Genomic DNA, 18,071 nt, shown 5'->3' with positions numbered 1-18,071 from the left:
TGGAATCTGGTCCGTTGCCAGGGGACGGGGTATCCCCAAAGCCCCCAAAGGAGTGTGTGTGTGTGTGTGTGTGTGTGTGTGTGTGTGTGTGTGTGTGTGTGTGTGTGCGTGTGTGTGTGTGTGTGTGTGTGTGTGTGTGTGTGTGTGTGTGCGTGCGTGCGTGCGTGCGTGCGTGCGTGCGTGCGTGCGTGTGTGTGTGCGTGTGTGTGTGTGTGTGTGTGTGTGTGTGTGTAGGCAGGGAAGTGAAGCAGGATGGATGGAAATGCCGATAAGGCAGACAGCCAGAGACATTAGGCTTGGCAGGCAGAAAAAAGGGTCACTTTAAACAAATTCCAAGCCCTGACATTTTCCCTTGGAACGCGTCCAAACCAATCACCACCAGCCGTCGCTGCTCCGCACAGTAGAATATTGACTACCCTATTTTATTCTTCATAATTTAGTCGAAATGTTGAATAATACATCGATTTAAAAACAATAGAAGGGTTATAAGGTCGCAAAAGGCATCCAATACAAGTTGTGGTTTGCTTGAATCAAATCATAAATAATCATAAAGAAGTTTATGATTATTGATATTTCAATATTGTAGTGTAACCAATATATTGATCTGGATAACAGTAATTTTTTATCCTCATTGATTGTAACAAATATAAACCTTAGACTTGTATTTGACGTGTCAAATCAAAATATCGACTGAGAAGGAGACAGCCCTGCCATCCCCTGTCCCCGACCCGTGACCATACAGCTAAGCTGATCTTAGAACTCAGATCTTACCCCGTTAGCTGCTGCCATCTGTACGATCACCTCGGTGGCCACTCGGCTGAAATAGCGGCCGTCGCTCCCCACCACCAGGGTACAGCCCTGGCGGTCCCGCAGGTCCATGGAGGACAGCACGCTCTGGATGTAGTTCTGCAGGTAGTTCTTCTTCCCCTCGAACACCGCCGTCTTCCTCCGGAGCCCATTGGTACCGGGCCGCTGGTCCTCAAACGGCGTGGTTTGGACCGTCAAAACCGGGATGGGGCTTGTCTCCATCCTCGAGGCGAGGAACCCAAAGGAATGACGTTGATGAAGTTGATGGTGATGGCGGTGCTGGTGGTGTTGTTGGTGGTGATGATTATGATGATGATCAAACTTCCCTATGAGGCGTTCTAGTCGGGACGCAGGGGACTGCGTAATGTGTCCACTTTTTGATGAAGGACCAGACAGCCACGGACCTCTTATCAGTCTGCGGGTTCAATCCGTCTTATGTTCCGCTATGGCAAAAAAGAAATTAAGTGGCAATGGCATCCGATGGAGATTTGTGTAATGCTCCTCCCACTGAGTGTCAGTCGACTATAATACAAATAAACCAGTTATCACTTTCATTTAAAAAGGAAAAACAGTTTGAGTTCAAGAGCGCAAAGATGGAGAAAACGGTGCGCAACAACCACCGGGACGCGCCTCCGCCAGACAGTGCGCGCTGCAGAGGTCCGAGCTGTGTGCCACTTTGACAACTCCCTCTTTTCCTAATAAGCCCGGCGCGCTCCAAAGACCCCCGCCTGCTAGGAGTAGAAGGGTTGGCTGAAAGCCCCCCTAGCTGCAATCAGCTGCGCCTTGAGCCCAAAATAAACCGAGGACTGCTGGGGAAATTGTTTGGGTCCCGGTATGCAATCGGAGACTCTTTGTGTCTGTCCGCATCCCCGATATATAAAGGCGTATGCAACAATCATTTTTATCCTTACTATTCATAACAGAAAGGCTTTTCGAGGGTTTAACCTTTACGGGGTTTGTATCATGAAACAATCATTAGAAGTTGTTAGATCCCCGGGAACGCAGTTAGTATTTTTCTTTAGATTCCTATATATATATAGGCCTATCTATATATCAATATATCTTTATATAGATGTATATATCTATAAATCTATATCTATAGAGACTATAGATAAATAGATATAAATCAGGGGGATTTGGCACATCGTGTGTAACAAGGGAGGCTCCTGCCCTCGTGTGTGTGGCAGTTGGCAGATAGCGCCAACCAGAACCCCGATGGACGAGACCCCCAGGTCGGCCGCACGCACCTAACCTTGGCCAGCAGCGCCCCCTTAAGGTAAAGCTCCGTCATCTGCTCTTCACAACGCGCTTCGCAAGACGGCGCCGCACGCTGGCAAATAATGAGCCCCCATTAAGGACGAGATGGATGATAGTGTCGATGAGAATGTACGAGGATAGCATTATAATAACAATACAAACACTATGTTTGTTGTTTCTGGTAAACATCACATTATCCAACGATTTTTTTTTTTGGTCTAGTGCATAAATTAAAGAAAGAACACAGTTGCGCAATTGGATTGGCTACTTGATTTGTAGACGTTTGAAATATATTAAGCCTTTTACATCATTTATTTTCTTTAGGCTATCTTTATATGTTATCATATGAATATATTATGTATTATGGAATGATAAGCATACTCATTTTTATTATCTAGGCTCAAATTACATTGTCTTCTCAAACAGAATTTAGGCCTAAACAAACATGTTTCTTTTGACTTTACTTTATTATTAAACTTATCGAACGTTATTATGAAACTAACTACAAAGACCTCTGCGTTGTTTATTCTTATGTCAATAAGACCTGTCTGTCGGCTCTTTATTATTTCACTGTTTAAATCCATTCATGTTTGAAAACAAAAAAAAATCCCTGAGAAATAAAAAAAAGGTAGCTACATAGAATAAATAGGAAGAAAAACACAATTCAATATTCGTTTAAATATTTATTTTAGTGGCAAATTCTTCACAAAATACATTCAACAATTATGTTGGAATTTCTTTTCACAAATATATTATTACTCATCTTATTTACATGGTTCCAGTCGGACACAACTACAAATGTTAACATAAATAAACATGCAATCACAGCTTTGAGGGTCTTTGCGTCCATCGCATGAGGCCTAAAACATCAATTCATATCAGATCAAGTTTTTTTCTTTGGGCCCAAAGCCTTAACACCGAGGATAAGACATTTGAACCTGTTCTGTCACACTGCTCAACAAAGACGGACAGAACGGAGTCCTTGAATCCTGGAGGAGCCCCGGGACCAGACAGCCTGTGGGGGCCCCGTTGAATAGGTGGCCCCCGTAACTCATGGTGACGTGGTTGCGTTGGGAAGACGGTTTGCTCATGATGCTGTCAATGCTGAAGGAACACGTGGACTGCGCGTTCCGCGTGCAGGGCTTCGGTTCCGCGGGTGCTGTGCCAAACTGCTGGTCTTTATAGTCTTTTGGTCCGGTGACCTTTCCATACGCAGTAAGTCCTCCCGGGTAAGGGACACCGTGGTATGGGGACTGGGGAATCCCTATGATGCCTTCCTGAAGGGGTATGCACATAGTGGCCGTCGGTGAGCTCATCTGCGCCTGGACGCAGTAGGGCTGCCCGTAGGAACGGTACAAGTTGGGGTAAAACAGGAATCCGTCCTTCCCGAACTCGGGGTGGTTCCTCTTGAACCGCTTCCTTCGCCGTAGGAAACTGCCGTTGTCGAACATGTCCTCGGAGGCCGGGTCCAGTGACCAGTAGTTCCCCTTGCCAGGGTTTCCGGGCTCTCGCGGGATCTTGATGAAGCAGTCGTTGAGTGACAGGTTGTGCCTGATGGAGTTCTGCCACGCAGGGAACTTTTCCTTGTAGTAAGGGAACTTGTTGCTGATGAAGTCGCAGATGCCGCTCAGCGTCAGCTTCTTCTGCGGGTTCTGTAGGATCGCCATGGTGATGAGGGCGATGTAAGAGTAGGGGGGCTTGACCGAGCTGGTCAGAGCCCTCCTTGTCAGAGACGCGTCTGAGGAGGAGAAGCTGTTCTCGCTCTCCCCGGAGGAGTCGGACTCGGAGCACTCGAACTCGAGTGAGGACCCGGGGTCTGTGGGGTACGGCCGTGAGTTGCCTGTCCGCTGCTCTCCGTCTCCGACGATGTCAATTTCATCTTCTCCCAAAGGCGAAGCAGCATGAGAAGCTTCAAACTCACTGGAGAGCGTCATGGTCAAGTTTGGAGCGGTCAAAGCGTTGGTGCGTAAAACTCCTATGCGTAAAAGCGCACAGAGTAAACGGGTGATTCTACTCCTCTTTTGAAAGGGTTTGTGTGCCGTGCTCATGGGATTTGGGGACTTTATATAGTGAGAGAGCCGCTACCCTGCAGGCCAGTCCCATTCAAGCCCAGAACCTATCAGAGTGGCCCCTCGTCATGGGGGGGCCACAGCAGCAAAACATGCAGGTGGGGTGTGTGTGTTGGGGGAGGGGGGAGTGTTGCTGTAATGAGATTTTACGCTAAGCTTAAATTCACTAAAGATGTAGTGTTACATTTATGCAAATGTTAAAACGGTTTAGCTGCACTTATAATTAAATGACTAAAACCAAGCACCAGGTTATTTCTTCAAAGTGTCTTCAACCTTTAATAGACAATCACAAAGTCCAGTCGTCTGGCATCCAACCCAAGAACGCATGAACGGCAGAAAGTTTCCGAGAGCCATCGCAGTTTGGGTAATAATATGTTGCTTACGTTATTGGAAAAAAGTCTCCATCTTTTTCCAGGCCCTGCTAAATATCAAATGAGGAAGAGATTCGCTTTGAACATGAATACAATTCCTGTAAACTGAGTTTATTTAGGAGGTATTTGTGCTTTCTCCCCAGGAGGGAGGGGTCGGGGAGATCCCCCTTAGTACAGTAGCACGTTTGGAGGTAAAATGCACTAGGAAATGTTAACACCACGCCTTAAACTCGTGATAAAAACTAAGCGTTTTTCCACTCGGGACCCCCGTTGTTTGGTTTAGTTTGCCACCTCTGGATGCCCGCGGGGGGGCGTGGCCGTGAAGATGGCCGTGGTGGGCCCCCCCGCAGCCCGGGAGAAAAGGTGGTCTATAGTCAGGCCTAACGAGGCGATCAGCATCAGAATCGAGTAGGAAACGGCCCAGCTGCACGGTGCGCTTACGGCTCCAGGGGCTCAGGTCGGCTTTATGGCCCGGGATGAATGACCAGAGCAATCCTCAAAGCAAACCTGTCCAACACGCGGATACGTGTTAAAATCTCCCCATGGAAATACCACATCACCATTGCAAATTGCCCAAGTTGAGGGGAAAACGCCACCGCCTCTTTCACGGGCGGAGGAGAGTTCGTTTTTTTAAATATGTAGTTTACTAATTGTTAGACCGAATCTTTGGAGGAATCAGGAGAAGCATCCGTCCATCTGCGACAATTTAGCAAATAATCAGGCCAATTGTAATTACTTTAAGAAACTCACATCTTGGCCAATGCAAAATCAAAAACTTCTAGAATCAAATAAATGTTGAACCTATGGATTGAATGAAAAAATGTATTTCGCGCCCCTCAAAGAGATTAAATTTGACTTGGACTCATTTTAATTAGTACAACTCAATCAGAAAGTAAACTTAGGCATACAGTGTTTAAAATGATCTTTATTTTAATAATTTAATAACAAAAGTACTAATTTAAGCCAAGAATATTCTTTAATTGGTGATACATCCCTCAACTCATTTAAACACTCTATGCTTTTGTTAAAACCTTATACACAGGCCATGAACATATGCAAATATTGCATACTAGAAGGTTGTCTGAGGATGCCTTTGGTCCTAACCAGTGTGATAATATTTGAGAATTGGGACTACACACTGTCAACATCGAGTGCATGTAAAATTCCTTAACATGATCGCAAAGCAACACAGAAAAATGCTTTAAATCAATCAAGTCAATCAATTGTCAATATGGGCAGTCAAACACAAACTAATCTAACACAAATTAGAAGCCTCTTATGCTCCCTTCTCCTGGGCCACAACTGTGGAGGTGAACTGCTCTTGTAAAATGTCTTTGTCCAGGTTTCTCCCTGCGGGGGGGGGGGGGGTGGGAGGAGGGAAGCACACGTTAAGAGAGATTCTCGATTGCACACGCAAAACACATAAGCACCAAGCAACAAACACGGTGATCACGGCCTATAGAACTATCGCAACAAAAACTACAAGGTTCAGCTTTGCAAACCAAAAAGGAGATCCAATATGGAGGGGGACCTCTGGACTGCTTCCAGATCAAATTCCATTTTGTTTACTTATTTTAACACTCATTTAATTTGACCCCAGTTTCTGGCTTTCAGAACTATGTTTATTCATTTATTTAATTCATTGACATGCCAGATATAAATATGTATTTTTTTACTTTTAGTGATCAGCATTTGAAGCTTCTGCAGGACAAGACTCAACGCAAACAATGGGAAATGCGTGTGTGTGTGTGTGAGAGTGTGTTTGTACCTATGAAGACCAGCCTGTTGATCCTGGGGTCGTCCCCCCAGAGCTGGGGCAGCTCATTCAGCTCGTACAGCTCATGGACCCCCTGCAGCATGACCTGGTGGGCTTTACCTGCCAAGGCCACGATGCCCTGAACACATGCATACACACACAGACCCAGACACACGCACACACCCAGACCAACACACACACACACACACACACACACACACACACACACACACACACACACACACACACACACACACACACACACACACACACACACACACACACACACACACACACACACACACACACGTCAAGACAATGCATGTGAAAAAACAATTATTGGAGATCATAAAATCCTTGTTCTCGGTGAAGGACCTTCAGGCGGATGACTGTCATAGGGAGGCCCTCTTTGTTGTGGAACATCTTTTCCCACAGGAGGTTCTGAGGAGGGGGGGATACAACATTAGCATTAGTTATAGTCTTATGCATGCATGAAATACTATGTTTTGAAGTAATTTATACCTGGACAAAGATGTTTAATACGTCTTCAGAAAGGTTTCCGTCCAATTCAAATGTCACCGTCAGTATACTCTGTTTTGTAAAGCACAAAAGAAAAACGTTTAAGGATGAACTATGATAACTTCACAGCTATGGTTTGAGTTAAATGGTGTGATGTTATGGTTTGAGTTGAATTACAAAACTTGACAAAAGTTTGCTTGAATTCGGTGTGATACTAGGCCTAGTATAAAAAGCATTGAGTGAAATAGATGGTTTCATGTCGTTTTTATGTGTGCTGTTCAAACACCAATTCATTGCTCTGCACACAAATCAGACTTTTAAGGAAATTTGTTAATTTAAAATGTGAATTTGATCAACTGTAGTATTTCATTAAACTTTATTGTCAGTAGTATCCTGCAGTGATAACCACCGGAAATATATAAGACACAAGTCCCTGCACACGTTAAACTAAACCTGAGAAGTGATTAGATGTTAAGTTACGAGCAAGCGATTTTACGCGCCAATTGACAACTTCGTTGATGAGTGTGTCAAAAACCACGGGGCCACTCAGCACCTGAGACCGACCGATATGACACCCCTCCTTCACTGAATCGCCTCGCTACCCCTCCTCACGTTCCACCCCCCCTTCTCCACTTCCTTTACAGCACTGAAAAAGGGGGCACTTTGCAGATATTTAGGGTTTTGTGTCAAAGTGTTAAGATTACACACTTCCTTTTCATTTGGTATAACAACAGAAAAGCAGCATTCTCATTAACATGAAAAGAGCAACGCAGGGAGGAGAAGGGGGTGGGGGCGGGGCTGGCGGGGGCGGCTGGAAGGAGGGCTGAGATTCATGCGGGAAAAGGGGAACTGGAGGAAAACAGACAACAATGCCATTTATTTACTCACGCACCACACGCAAACAAGCCCCCCCTTCCCCGCCATCCCATTCCCTGCTCCCTAGCCTTTGATTCGCAGGCACGGGGTATAAAGTCATATCCCACACCATAATATGTTAAATGGGGGGTTTTGAATGAGAACTTGAGGTGTGATGAAACCCATTAAAGTGGACCCACTAAAGGGCGTTCGTCTCCAAGGGAGAAGCCTAGAACCAGTTTCCTAATTGTAATTATGCACTGGTGTATGTGTAGGTAGCAGTAAGTGCATATTCATGTATTTCGATACAAGCATTCTAGTGCTCGCTTTAAAGATAAGGTCATAGTTTATGGTGACTTGAGTGTATGTGGAATCCAAAATATTCATCAACCCTGAATACCTACATGGTAAGATTTTAGCATGCTAAGCGTGGTCAGCCAGTAAGCTAGAGGGAGTAAGATTCCTACTCTGGGACTACTACCTGGAGAAGGAAAGGTCATCTGTGTAGCAAAAGGGAGATTACTTTACCCGGTAAACCTACTCTTTATGTCAAACATACTGTATGTGTTTACAGTTGCCCTCAACAATTTAGGGTGCAGGATGTGTTGTGAGTGGGCAACACAAGATTGGGCAACACATAAATAAACAAAGTGTGTTTGTAGTAAAGACCCACACAAAGGCAAAAGCAATCCATTGCGGCAACATTTTTAACATGAGTCTCATCAGGACAGAGACGGACTGACACCAGTGCTTCACTCGCTGACCATAATGAATCAGTAACAGGATAGAGAGACAGACAGAGAGAAAGAGAGCGAGAGAGAGATTGTGAGAGACAGACAGACACTCTTTACAGTGTATGACTCAGGATAAGCCTCTTTCCCAGCACTACAACACTTCAAAAGCCTTGGGTAAATCCCCAACACAAAAAACAGAAGGAGTTTTCACCCGAGTGTGATGGCCTGGGGTAACAATGATGAGCACGCATGCCTTTAGCCCCAGGCACGTGCACCACTGCCAGATGACAGCTAGGGGGCTCAGACTGCAAACACACACACACACACACACACACACACACACACACACACACACACACACACACACACACACACACACACACACACACACACACACACACACACACACACACACACACACACACACACACACACACACTTCATCTGTGGTAAAATACACGTCTCATTCATTGTTTGTTTTTGATTTATTATTCCCCTTCTCATTCATTCATGGTTTATTTAATTCTTGTGTCACAATAGGTTGTATTTCTGTACTTCGCTCCCCCCAAGGTCCTCCCATTTCCTTTTCCCTGCTTTGAATTGTTTTTACTGTGCATGTCAAAGCACTTTGTACAAGTCTTTACAAGCTTCTATACAAATACCTATCATATTATATTTCATCATCATTATTTTTATGATACACATAAGAAGCGATACTCAAATAATGCCAACACATAAGCGAAAGCGGTCACTCCAACTTCCAGAGCAGATGAAGACGTTACCTTGTCTAGATGAGGCTTTGAGTCCTTCATCAGCCGCAGCTTCTCTGCTAAACTGCACGAAGAAACACAACATTAAATCATAGTTTTGCCAACTTTTCTACCAAGTTGAAATAAATATTATATATATATATATATTAACTATCTTGTAGATGTTCATATAACCCTTTTAAGGTGTATTTTGAGTAGTGATTCTCCACACTTAAACCAATTATTTGTGTATACCTTTTGTGTCCACCTCGGATTTACGTTCTACTTTGTGTAAATTAAGTCAAATAAAAGACTTGCAAGTACGTTTCCACCGCTTTGTTCAAAAATTAATGAGATAATCATCATTCAGCGACCCCCGACGCCCCCCCCCTCCAAAGTGCTTTAAACAACCCCCCCCCCCCAGTGTGTCCTTTCTGCCCTGACCTCACAAGGAGGCTAAAATGTGTGTCCAGCAGTTTGAGTCCCGCGTGTTGTTGGTGCCACACAGGCAGGCCTGGCGGGGGGCCGCATCAAACAGCCAGCGTGGGCTCAATGGGAGGAAGGGGTGGGGGGGGTCTCTGAAAAGGCAGGACTAAAAGGGGCTATCTGTAGGAACAAGGGGGCCGTCTCCTCGGGAGCCTCGCGGACACACACAGACCTAATCCTCCGCAGCTGGTCCCGTCGGGGGGGGGGGGGGGGGGCAAAGGCCTGTTGTAAGAGAGCCTTAACACCTCGGCCCTCTTTTCTCCCCATGCAGATGGATGGATGGATGGATGGATGAACCCCCCCCCACCCCCCCCCCCCCCATTCACCGCACACTGTTTCTACAGGGGTCTCAATATGGCCACCCTCTCCCCTACACAGCGGCCTCCCACGGAGCGATAGAGGCCGGCTCTAAAGGGGAGTCTGTTAATTAGAAGGGGAACATGGGACCGACGGTACTAAGACCGTTGATGACCGCTGCACGCTGCACCGAGGTTCCCGTCACAATGCGCCGTCTCCCCACAGGGCCCGCCCTTTGAGGGACTTAGAGCGCGGCGGAGAAAAAGTTAATAATCCTCCTCCGCATATTGACAGAGGAGGAGAGGCTTTCAGGGACTCACTTTGCGCTGTCTTTACTGTCAAAGGAATGCAGATCCAGGACTTCAGAGAGGTCCACCCTGCGGAGGCAGAAGAAGAAGAAGAAGAGGAGATGTACCATTGAAACCGTCCCCGGTTGAGCTCGGTTAAGGAGGTTACCCAGTGCCCCCCCCAAAACACTCGTACACAAAACGGGAGATAACACAGACAAAACACAACCGCAGACCACTGAAAGACAACTTCGCACTCCCCCCCCCCCCCTCTCACCCCCGCTGATGAAGAGCTACCGGTGGGTGGCTGAAACTGAAGACTCATGTGAACGTTTTGTAGTGGTTGACCCCGCTCGGCCCAGCGTCTTTCATCCGCCCCCCCCCCCCCCCCCCCCCCCCCGTGAGTCGGGCTCTGTGAGGGGCCGGGCCGCAACACACCCTGGCTTTGAAACCCACAGTGACCCGCTCGGCGTGCACACATGCTACCTGGCTCCGCTAACGGGCGCACTGTGTTAGAACTGGGAGATGCACAACACACACACGCATGCACACAAAGAAGGTAGGGTATGTGGGGGGCGGGGGGGGGGGTGCATGTGTGGGAATGTGGCTTGTATGTAATCACACCGATCCTCTGCTGGTTCTTTGGACCTGGTGGTTAAAGAACAGAATTTCACCTTGATTTCTGAGTCTCCAGGATCTTGACGAGACCATTGATCGACCTGGAAAAAACAATCACGTTTTAACAATCGCTTGTGCTAATGAAGAGGTTCTGCTACACTAGAGGGGGGGAGGTGGGGCTCGGCTGACCTGACGGTGTCCCTGAGCTCCTGCAGGGCCTCCTGCTCCACCAGGTCGGTCTTGTTGACGATGGCCAGGTCTGCCAGGGCGATCTGCCTGTTGAGGAAGCCCCAGGTACAACCGTCATTACCTGACCGTTACCGTCAACTATGAAGGACTTCCATGTACTTTTTAGTCGCACTTGAAGCTGGAAGGTAAAGGCGCGGATTTCTTCATTTCTTAATTAGGAAAACAAAACCAAAACATATCAACACACGGATTCGCAATCACCTCCTTGTTGATGAGAAAGAATGGTATTGACTCAGAGTGTATATGCCATTTAAAATATGAATCAACATCATTATCCAATGATGCTGATCATAGGTTCAATTAAAAAATATTAAAACCATAATTGATTCACAATGCTTTTTTATAATGTGACAGAGCAAAGGTCAACAGGTTGTACCACCAAACGTGTGTGTGTGTGTGTGTGTGTGTGTGTGTGTGTGTGTGTGTGTGTGTGTGTGTGTGTGTGTGTGTGTGTGTGTGTGTGTGTGTGTCCAACGTTTGGTTTAGGAGGCGACAAGACCAACAAAAGCACAAAGTTCAAGGGGTCAAGCCACTGTTGCTGCCGCCTATTTGTTCAACAACAACGACAGCAACAACACTAAACAGATGCTGGTATGAAGACGGACAAGTGAAGGGTTAATGAGAAATACAGACAGGCTTGGTGAAAGGGAGACAGACAGACCAACGCCCCAAACACAATGAGTTACAATTGCATACCTGGCTGCTTCGTTAACCAGGCCTTCAGGTTTCTCCTCCTTTAGATGCTTTATACAGAACAGTCAGAAAGATTACGTTAGATTCCAAATCCAGAATGAATACTCAATGGCCTTTCTAACAAAACAAAACAGGTTGAGTTTTTATAAACACACACACCACAACAGTATTCTAAAAAAAATATAAAAAAGCATGACGTTGTGATAAATGATTAAAAAGCCGATATTCAATCTAGCAAATAACAAAACAAAAAACGAAGCAATAACCTCCTATTTTTCTGATTTGTTTCCCTGTGATGGGCTCTGTGGAGAGGGGGGCCGCACTAGCGCTAAGAGGGTCCAAACGTAATAACAGCCAGGGCAGGAGAGGACGACCCCGCCGGCTGAGCCCTGAACATCAAGCCATCAGCCCCCTGTCACCTCACAAACCGCTCCTGTCTCACGGTAACCAACAATGAATGATGGGTAGCCAATCAAATACGATGAAGGATTCAATTTAACAGTTTGGCTGAATGCCAACCCCCTTCTTCCCCCGTTCTACGGCCGCATCTTAAGAGTCGCACCCGATGAGGCTCGCCTAAACACGCCATACGGCCACAGAGAGTTACATAATGAGGTAATAACTAAACATGTGCATGTTTAATTTCCCTTCCCGTCACAATCATTGGCTAAAAGGCAAACCACCCTTTCAGAACAAACGGTTTACAAGACAACAGAAGCCACGTTGTATTTTTCATGTGGTGAAATACATGACTGAGATATAACCAGAACAACAAAAGCTGATGCTTCAAATTTAGTACCACAAAACCAGTAAATAAAAAGAATGTAACCTCGTAGTTATGTGTTACTAACTAACCTCTAACCTCATAATAATCCTCACTTTCAATCCGTGGCATGTGTGAACATTTACCATTAAATCTGTCATAAACTCTGAACCCTGACTTTACTTTCTTTGGTTGGTCTATACTGCTACCAGGTAAAGGTGCCTTAAGGCAGTTAGTGAGTTGGGTATTCCACTGGATAGCTGAGGGGAAAAGGTGGCGAGTGAACCTGACAGCCCTATTACAATGCTCACTACTCTCTGGAATATATTGCTCCTTCACTTTAAATCATCCTGCTGTCTCTTTGTCTTTGACATTGCCTTCATGCTCTCTCCTCTTCCTGTCTGTGTCCAGGACACAGCAAAGGGGACACATGCATGACAGCTTCAGATTGAAAATGATAATCTATCTGTCACACACCATGTTCCTATTTTATAATTCTGCAACGGCAGGTGGGGTGTGTGAAAAGGTCCATTTATGGTTCAGTTCAAATCTATCAGAGATCTCGAAAAGCATTTAAAACATAAATCTAATTAGAGCCTTTTCTAAAAAAGTGTTCTCTTTCAAAACCAAATAAATGTATATAATAATCATAAAAACACACCTGCAGTCCGTACTTTGCATCAATGACAGTGACGATGCCTGAAAATTTGGAAATATAACAAATGTATTAATGGTTAATTTTAACGTTAGAGGGTTCAACAGGGCAGTTCGGCTTTATTTTATGATTCTCCACAGCCTTTTGGTGTCCAGCTAAGTCTGTTTGTCCAAGACACTTTCTCTGGGTCTACTCCAGAATCCACTTTTGGTCTGCAAGTCTGTCACAACATGCCGAACAGCTGAGTATTCAATCGGGAGAAAGAAAATAAACCATTTTGTGAATTCTTACTGTGGAGGAACACCCGGAATTTAATTTGTAAACAAGGGGGCTCTATTTTTTTCTGTTTTCTGTTGTGGTTTGGAGACCAGGCCTAAACTTTTGCTGGAATTTATAAATTCAACATAACAGAACAATGGTCAACCCAAAACAGAGGGTTATTTTGTATTGTTTACCAACGGTCCGAACTGAATTATCTTCACTAATGCTTCACTAAGTGAAAAATGTGACACAGGCACAAACTAAAAAGGAAACAAATCTAGTATACAAAAACACAAAGAGCAACAAAAGTGCATCATCAACAAAAGATGGCACATTGTGGTTTCGTATTTCCTACCATCCAAATAGACGTCACTGCCCAAGTCAGCATCTACCCAGAACATGGCCGCCACAGCCCCTGCAGAGGAGATTAACATAATAAATAGAGAACATCTGCAATCATTTCAGCTCTAGGTATACAGCACATACACCCTGGGCATACAGGGGCCAGGAGAAGGAAACAAGCAGCGACAAATCTATAAATTGTTCTTTAATATAAGCCATACAGACAAAAAACACAAAAAAACAAAAAAAAGGTTAAAAATAGTAAACCATGTGATGAAGTATTAAAACAAACTACAGAAAAGTATTTGTCTTACACTCCTCAGTCGTAGTTAGTGTATGCATGTAGTTTAGTCGTGCTTCTTGGGCCAGATAAAACCAATATTTTTTATTTCACCATTGTTAAATAGTTTATCTCCCGGCGGTACATTCCGTTGCCTTTCAATTTGTGCTATGGAAGTGGTTATGGGGCGAGGCCATGTCTGCGTGCAAGCCTAATCCTGTTCACAAAATGCACTTTGTGTCAAAGCGTCAAGCTGGGAATAAGAAAGCATTGTAAATATTTGATAGGTGCGGAATGAGAAACACCGTTTCACCCTTACGGAGCATCCACATGGCCCTCCAACACCCCACCCCTTGCTGGGAGACCTCTGATTGACAGCACTGTCTAGGCCAATGACAGCTCTGTCGTAGTCAATAACGAGAACGTCTCAGCCAATGACAGGCCATCGGGCATGCGGGTAGCGTTAACGTTGGTGGGTTGTGTTAGGGCGGGCTCTGTCCAGCTAAGTGGAGTGTGAATGGCCGGGTCCGTTTTAGTTTGACACCTGTCATTCTGCCACACCCCAGTCATCACAGATTGCCCACCAGCCACCATAATGGCCTTCTACTTGTTCCCTCGTTCAACCCTTGAGAAGGCAATGGTTTGTGTTTCTGAAGGCCCCGGTGGAAACAGGTTTGTTGGACAGCAATAAAGAAGCCGCTGCAGTTTCCACACGTGCATCACTCCAAAGAGAACAAGTCACAATACAATATTCTGTTTGACCGAAGGGAAACATTTTCCTGTGAAGGATTGTTAGGTGCAGCATTGGTAGAAAAATATTTTGGACTGACAACGTTTTATCAATGCCCTTTAATATAGATTGGACCTGTTCAGTGTCAAAATTAAATTTAAAGTTACATACTTTGTGTCTTAATTTTGATACCATTTCAACTGAAACCACACATTTAAACAACTACAACTTAGAACTTAAAGGTTGGGTATGGGATTTGCGAAACGCCAGCAGATTTTGAAAGACACAACTCAAATGGGTCCTCCTACCCCTCTTCTCCTTCCCCCATTCCAAGTACATGGACGCGCAATCATGCACGAGCGCGAACACAGATGCGCGAGAGCGAGCCAGGCTAGCTAGGTTGGAGTTTAGGGTTGTCTTCTAGTGCTAGGTCCAAATGTGGATTAGTTAGTTAGCTAGCTCCAGTAGCTACCGCAGGATAACAACAAACAGAAGCTTGCTCTGGGTCACGAGCTTTGAGTACGTGCACGAAGGGGTCACGCGAGGGGGAGTGCAGTACTTTGACGTACTTACTGTTCAATGCCACTCGGTGGTTTTGGAAATCATTGGCTGGAGTTTATCGAGCCCTGCCCGTTCCACAGATGATTGACTTGTTTAATTTTCATGTCAGTACTTCTAACTCAGTGGCTGTAAGTGGGATATGATAAGGATTTCAAGTAATTTTGCAAAAATGGCCAAAAAAGAGAATTCCATACCCAACCTTTAATATATATTTATCAAAGTATAACTGGCTTTATCTTATTTTTTAAGTTTTATTCTGATTAAATTGTATGAATTTTAGTCTTAATATTCAGCTGAGACCTCTGGCCCCCAATAGGGTCCTGACCCGGTTCAGAATCATTAGCTACCTTAAGTCAAGTCAATTATATTTGTGTAGCCCTTAATCACAGTGAGCCTCAGAGGGCTTTATAGGCAATATTTTAGGAGACTTTGTTGTGCAATAAATCAAGTTAGCTATTGAGTTACCTGGGTCTGCGAGTCCTGTGGTTTCCAACAGGATGTAGTCAAATTTCCCCTTCTTCTCCATCAGATTCTCTATTGCTTTCAAGCCATTGTCTCTAAAGAGGGGACCGAATTTATATAAATTATAATGTTATAAAAGTGATTTGAATAATTATTTTTGGTCGTTTCAAAAAGCCTTTCCTGTAGGACTTAACTAAAGTAATAGTACCAAGTTCTATGATGCATCTTGTATGTTGGAAGATCCAAACGAATAATAAATATGTGTTAATAATTTAAACTAAGCAGCCCCTGTGGTCAATTATACATCGACTCAAATACTATCAATGGGCCGAAGTCGATCAACGCACTTGACAGAGCAGCAGAGGCAGCCGTTTCGAAGCTCCAGCCATTCTTCATACAGCTCTCCGGCCTGGCTCACTGCTAGAGACTTCTCCAAGGCACTCCCTATCAGACACAACACCAGGAAAGACAATGACGGATGGTCTGAATACAGAATATAATGCTCTTGTTTCAATAATGGCATAGTGCAGCAGACTTACAAGTGTGGATTATAAGATTCCAATGAGAAACAAAGAAACAACACTCAAAGATAAGGTGCTCAGGATATCCTGAGGGATTCGTCTGTCTTCTGCCATCAAAGAAAGGGGTGATAGCAAATATCCAAATAATATTTACAGAATAAAGAAATAAAAATTGATGTGACCACAGTTTCAACAATGGTGGTGTCTCACAATGCTTCTCTAAGCTTGCAGTACGTAAGAATTAAATCCCTTATCTTGAGGAAAAAGGTCATCGCCGGCATGTTCATGCTGGATGCGTTTTAGAATTATAAAGGTCAGGTCATTTTATGCAAAGATCTGACATGGCATTGCAGCTTGTGAAATGGTTCCTTCTGCCCATTGAAATGACCAAAGCAAAAATGTTTGTCCGATGACACACACATCTCTGAATAACAAACCCCAATGAATTTGTGATGTTTGCTGCACTCTAGTGGTATACAAATGAGTAGCTTCTTAGTTGCATATTAGCGACGAACACTTAAGATCCTTTTAATAATACTGAGATAATTCATTCTAATACAGTACAACATGTGGTCAATTATAATTTCAGTAAAAATAACACCAACAGATTGTCCTTCCATGGTACTTGGCTTACCCTCTCCAAATTCGTTTAGTATAACAGCAATCCGCTTGTTGTGCTGTTCCGACAATATGAAATTTAAGAGTGTGGTCTTCCCAGCACCTAGACAAATCAAATAGTTGAATTGTTGAGAATATCAATAACCATGGTATAAATAACATAGGACTACACATGCACGATTCTGATTTATTATAAATAACCACGTGTTTTGGACTAGATGTATAAACGCCTGTTAAACATAAATAACAAATACATCTTAGACAACAATAATATTGTCGTCTTGTACCAAGGTATCCAGTGATGATGGTGACAGGTATTTGTTTATCATTTTCTATAGGCACCAACTCAGGGCAGTCATCATCGTCTTGCTGCACCGGCTCATCCATTGCAGCGCTGATACTCTCTTCAGAAGGGGCCAAGAAATGCTGCCGATGACGATACAAAATGTAAACACCGGTACTATTCCTGAAATTAGACCGCTAGCGAGATACACACGTCAGGTATCAACGTGTAAAGCCTACACATGGTTTTTGTTTACTTCCTACGAACACTTAAAAGCGTGACACTTACCACAACTCTGCCTTTCTTTCAACTCCTTATATCACAACTCCAGTGCTTGATTGCATAGGAAACTGGAAGGAAAGAATTAAACTGTACAGCACGGATAATTCCAGTGATCATACAGCCATGGGAGAATGTGTAGCGTTATGTGCAACATGATCAAACTACCGACCCAATTGCAGTCATATTGGTTCCACAGGATGCTCCTGGGAACTCACGCTAGAGGGACAGAGTCTGACTAAATTCAGAGTTTGTTCCGCCTATAATGGTGGAAATTTAAATTAAATGAAAAGGGAATAATTTTTTTCATAACATTTATCTAATATATAAATCATATATAGGCAACCGTACGTACGGAGTCAACCTGTAGTGGAGTGCAATGCACCATAGTGAACGGCAGAGGGCGAGAAAAAGCATTTCAGTGTTTGCTGCACAAAAAACATGATGAAAAAGTCACAGAGCCTATAGATTTATGTACAAAACAATTCATTCAGCCAGAGGAGGAGATTCTCATTTCCCTTAGGAGGGTCCAGAGTTAGTGCTCCTAGTTAAGGAGAGTCGGTTAAGCA

At 44.4% G+C, this 18,071-nt stretch overlaps 3 protein-coding genes across 4 annotated transcripts in view; all 3 read right to left on the bottom strand.

Moving 5' to 3' along the window:
* Positions 1-1,499, bottom strand: part of pgm5 (phosphoglucomutase 5) — a 22,954-nt gene extending 21,455 nt beyond the window's left edge. Inside the window, exon 1 of the mRNA XM_056592942.1 lies at positions 772-1,499. Coding sequence (XP_056448917.1) covers positions 772-1,029 — 258 coding nt within the window. The 5' untranslated portion in view covers positions 1,030-1,499. The remainder of the gene's footprint in view (positions 1-771) is intronic.
* A 1,264-nt stretch (positions 1,500-2,763) lies between these two features.
* Positions 2,764-3,998, bottom strand: foxd5 (forkhead box D5). The gene has a single exon (XM_056593110.1). It carries the CDS (start codon positions 3,996-3,998, stop codon positions 2,976-2,978), a length of 1,023 nt encoding a protein of 340 aa, XP_056449085.1. The 3' UTR covers positions 2,764-2,975.
* A 1,397-nt stretch (positions 3,999-5,395) lies between these two features.
* On the bottom strand, positions 5,396-17,651 carry cbwd (COBW domain containing). 2 transcript variants are annotated; one of them, XM_056592779.1, is made up of 16 exons: positions 17,512-17,651; positions 17,228-17,366; positions 16,957-17,043; positions 16,149-16,245; positions 15,805-15,896; positions 13,782-13,841; positions 13,172-13,209; positions 11,751-11,797; positions 10,995-11,081; positions 10,862-10,906; positions 10,221-10,277; positions 9,151-9,202; positions 6,783-6,851; positions 6,636-6,701; positions 6,273-6,399; positions 5,396-5,854 (listed from the first exon to the last, which is right to left on the bottom strand). In XM_056592779.1, exons 2-16 carry the CDS (start codon positions 17,325-17,327, stop codon positions 5,781-5,783), a joined length of 1,098 nt encoding a protein of 365 aa, XP_056448754.1. In that variant the 5' UTR covers positions 17,328-17,366; positions 17,512-17,651; the 3' UTR covers positions 5,396-5,780. The 2 variants fall into 2 exon arrangements, with proteins under 2 accessions (XP_056448754.1, XP_056448755.1); XM_056592780.1 differs by lacking the exons at positions 16,957-17,043; positions 17,228-17,366; positions 17,512-17,651 and adding an exon at positions 16,341-16,543.
* Positions 17,652-18,071: the final 420 nt, after the last annotated feature.

This window comes from Gadus chalcogrammus, chromosome 6 (genome assembly GCF_026213295.1).
Source record: "Gadus chalcogrammus isolate NIFS_2021 chromosome 6, NIFS_Gcha_1.0, whole genome shotgun sequence".
Lineage (NCBI taxonomy): Eukaryota > Metazoa > Chordata > Actinopteri > Gadiformes > Gadidae > Gadus > Gadus chalcogrammus.
Note: the sequence above shows the minus strand (reverse complement) of the source record. Positions and strands in the feature narration are given on the sequence as shown.

Bases quoted from the DNA above. Each gene is read 5' to 3' on its own strand.
- foxd5 (XM_056593110.1), bottom strand. From the start codon at position 3,998: ATGACGCTCTCCAGTGAGTTTGAAGCTTCTCATGCTGCTTCGCCTTTG.
- cbwd (XM_056592779.1), bottom strand. From the start codon at position 17,327: ATGGATGAGCCGGTGCAGCAAGACGATGATGACTGCCCTGAGTTGGTG. The intron at 10,907-10,994 runs GTCAGCCGAGCC...TGTTTTTTCCAG, and splicing joins GAGCTCAGGGACACCGTCAG to GTCGATCAATGGTCTCGTCA. The intron at 6,852-9,150 runs GTAACGTCTTCA...TTTACAAAACAG, and splicing joins CAAAGCCTCATCTAGACAAG to AGTATACTGACGGTGACATT.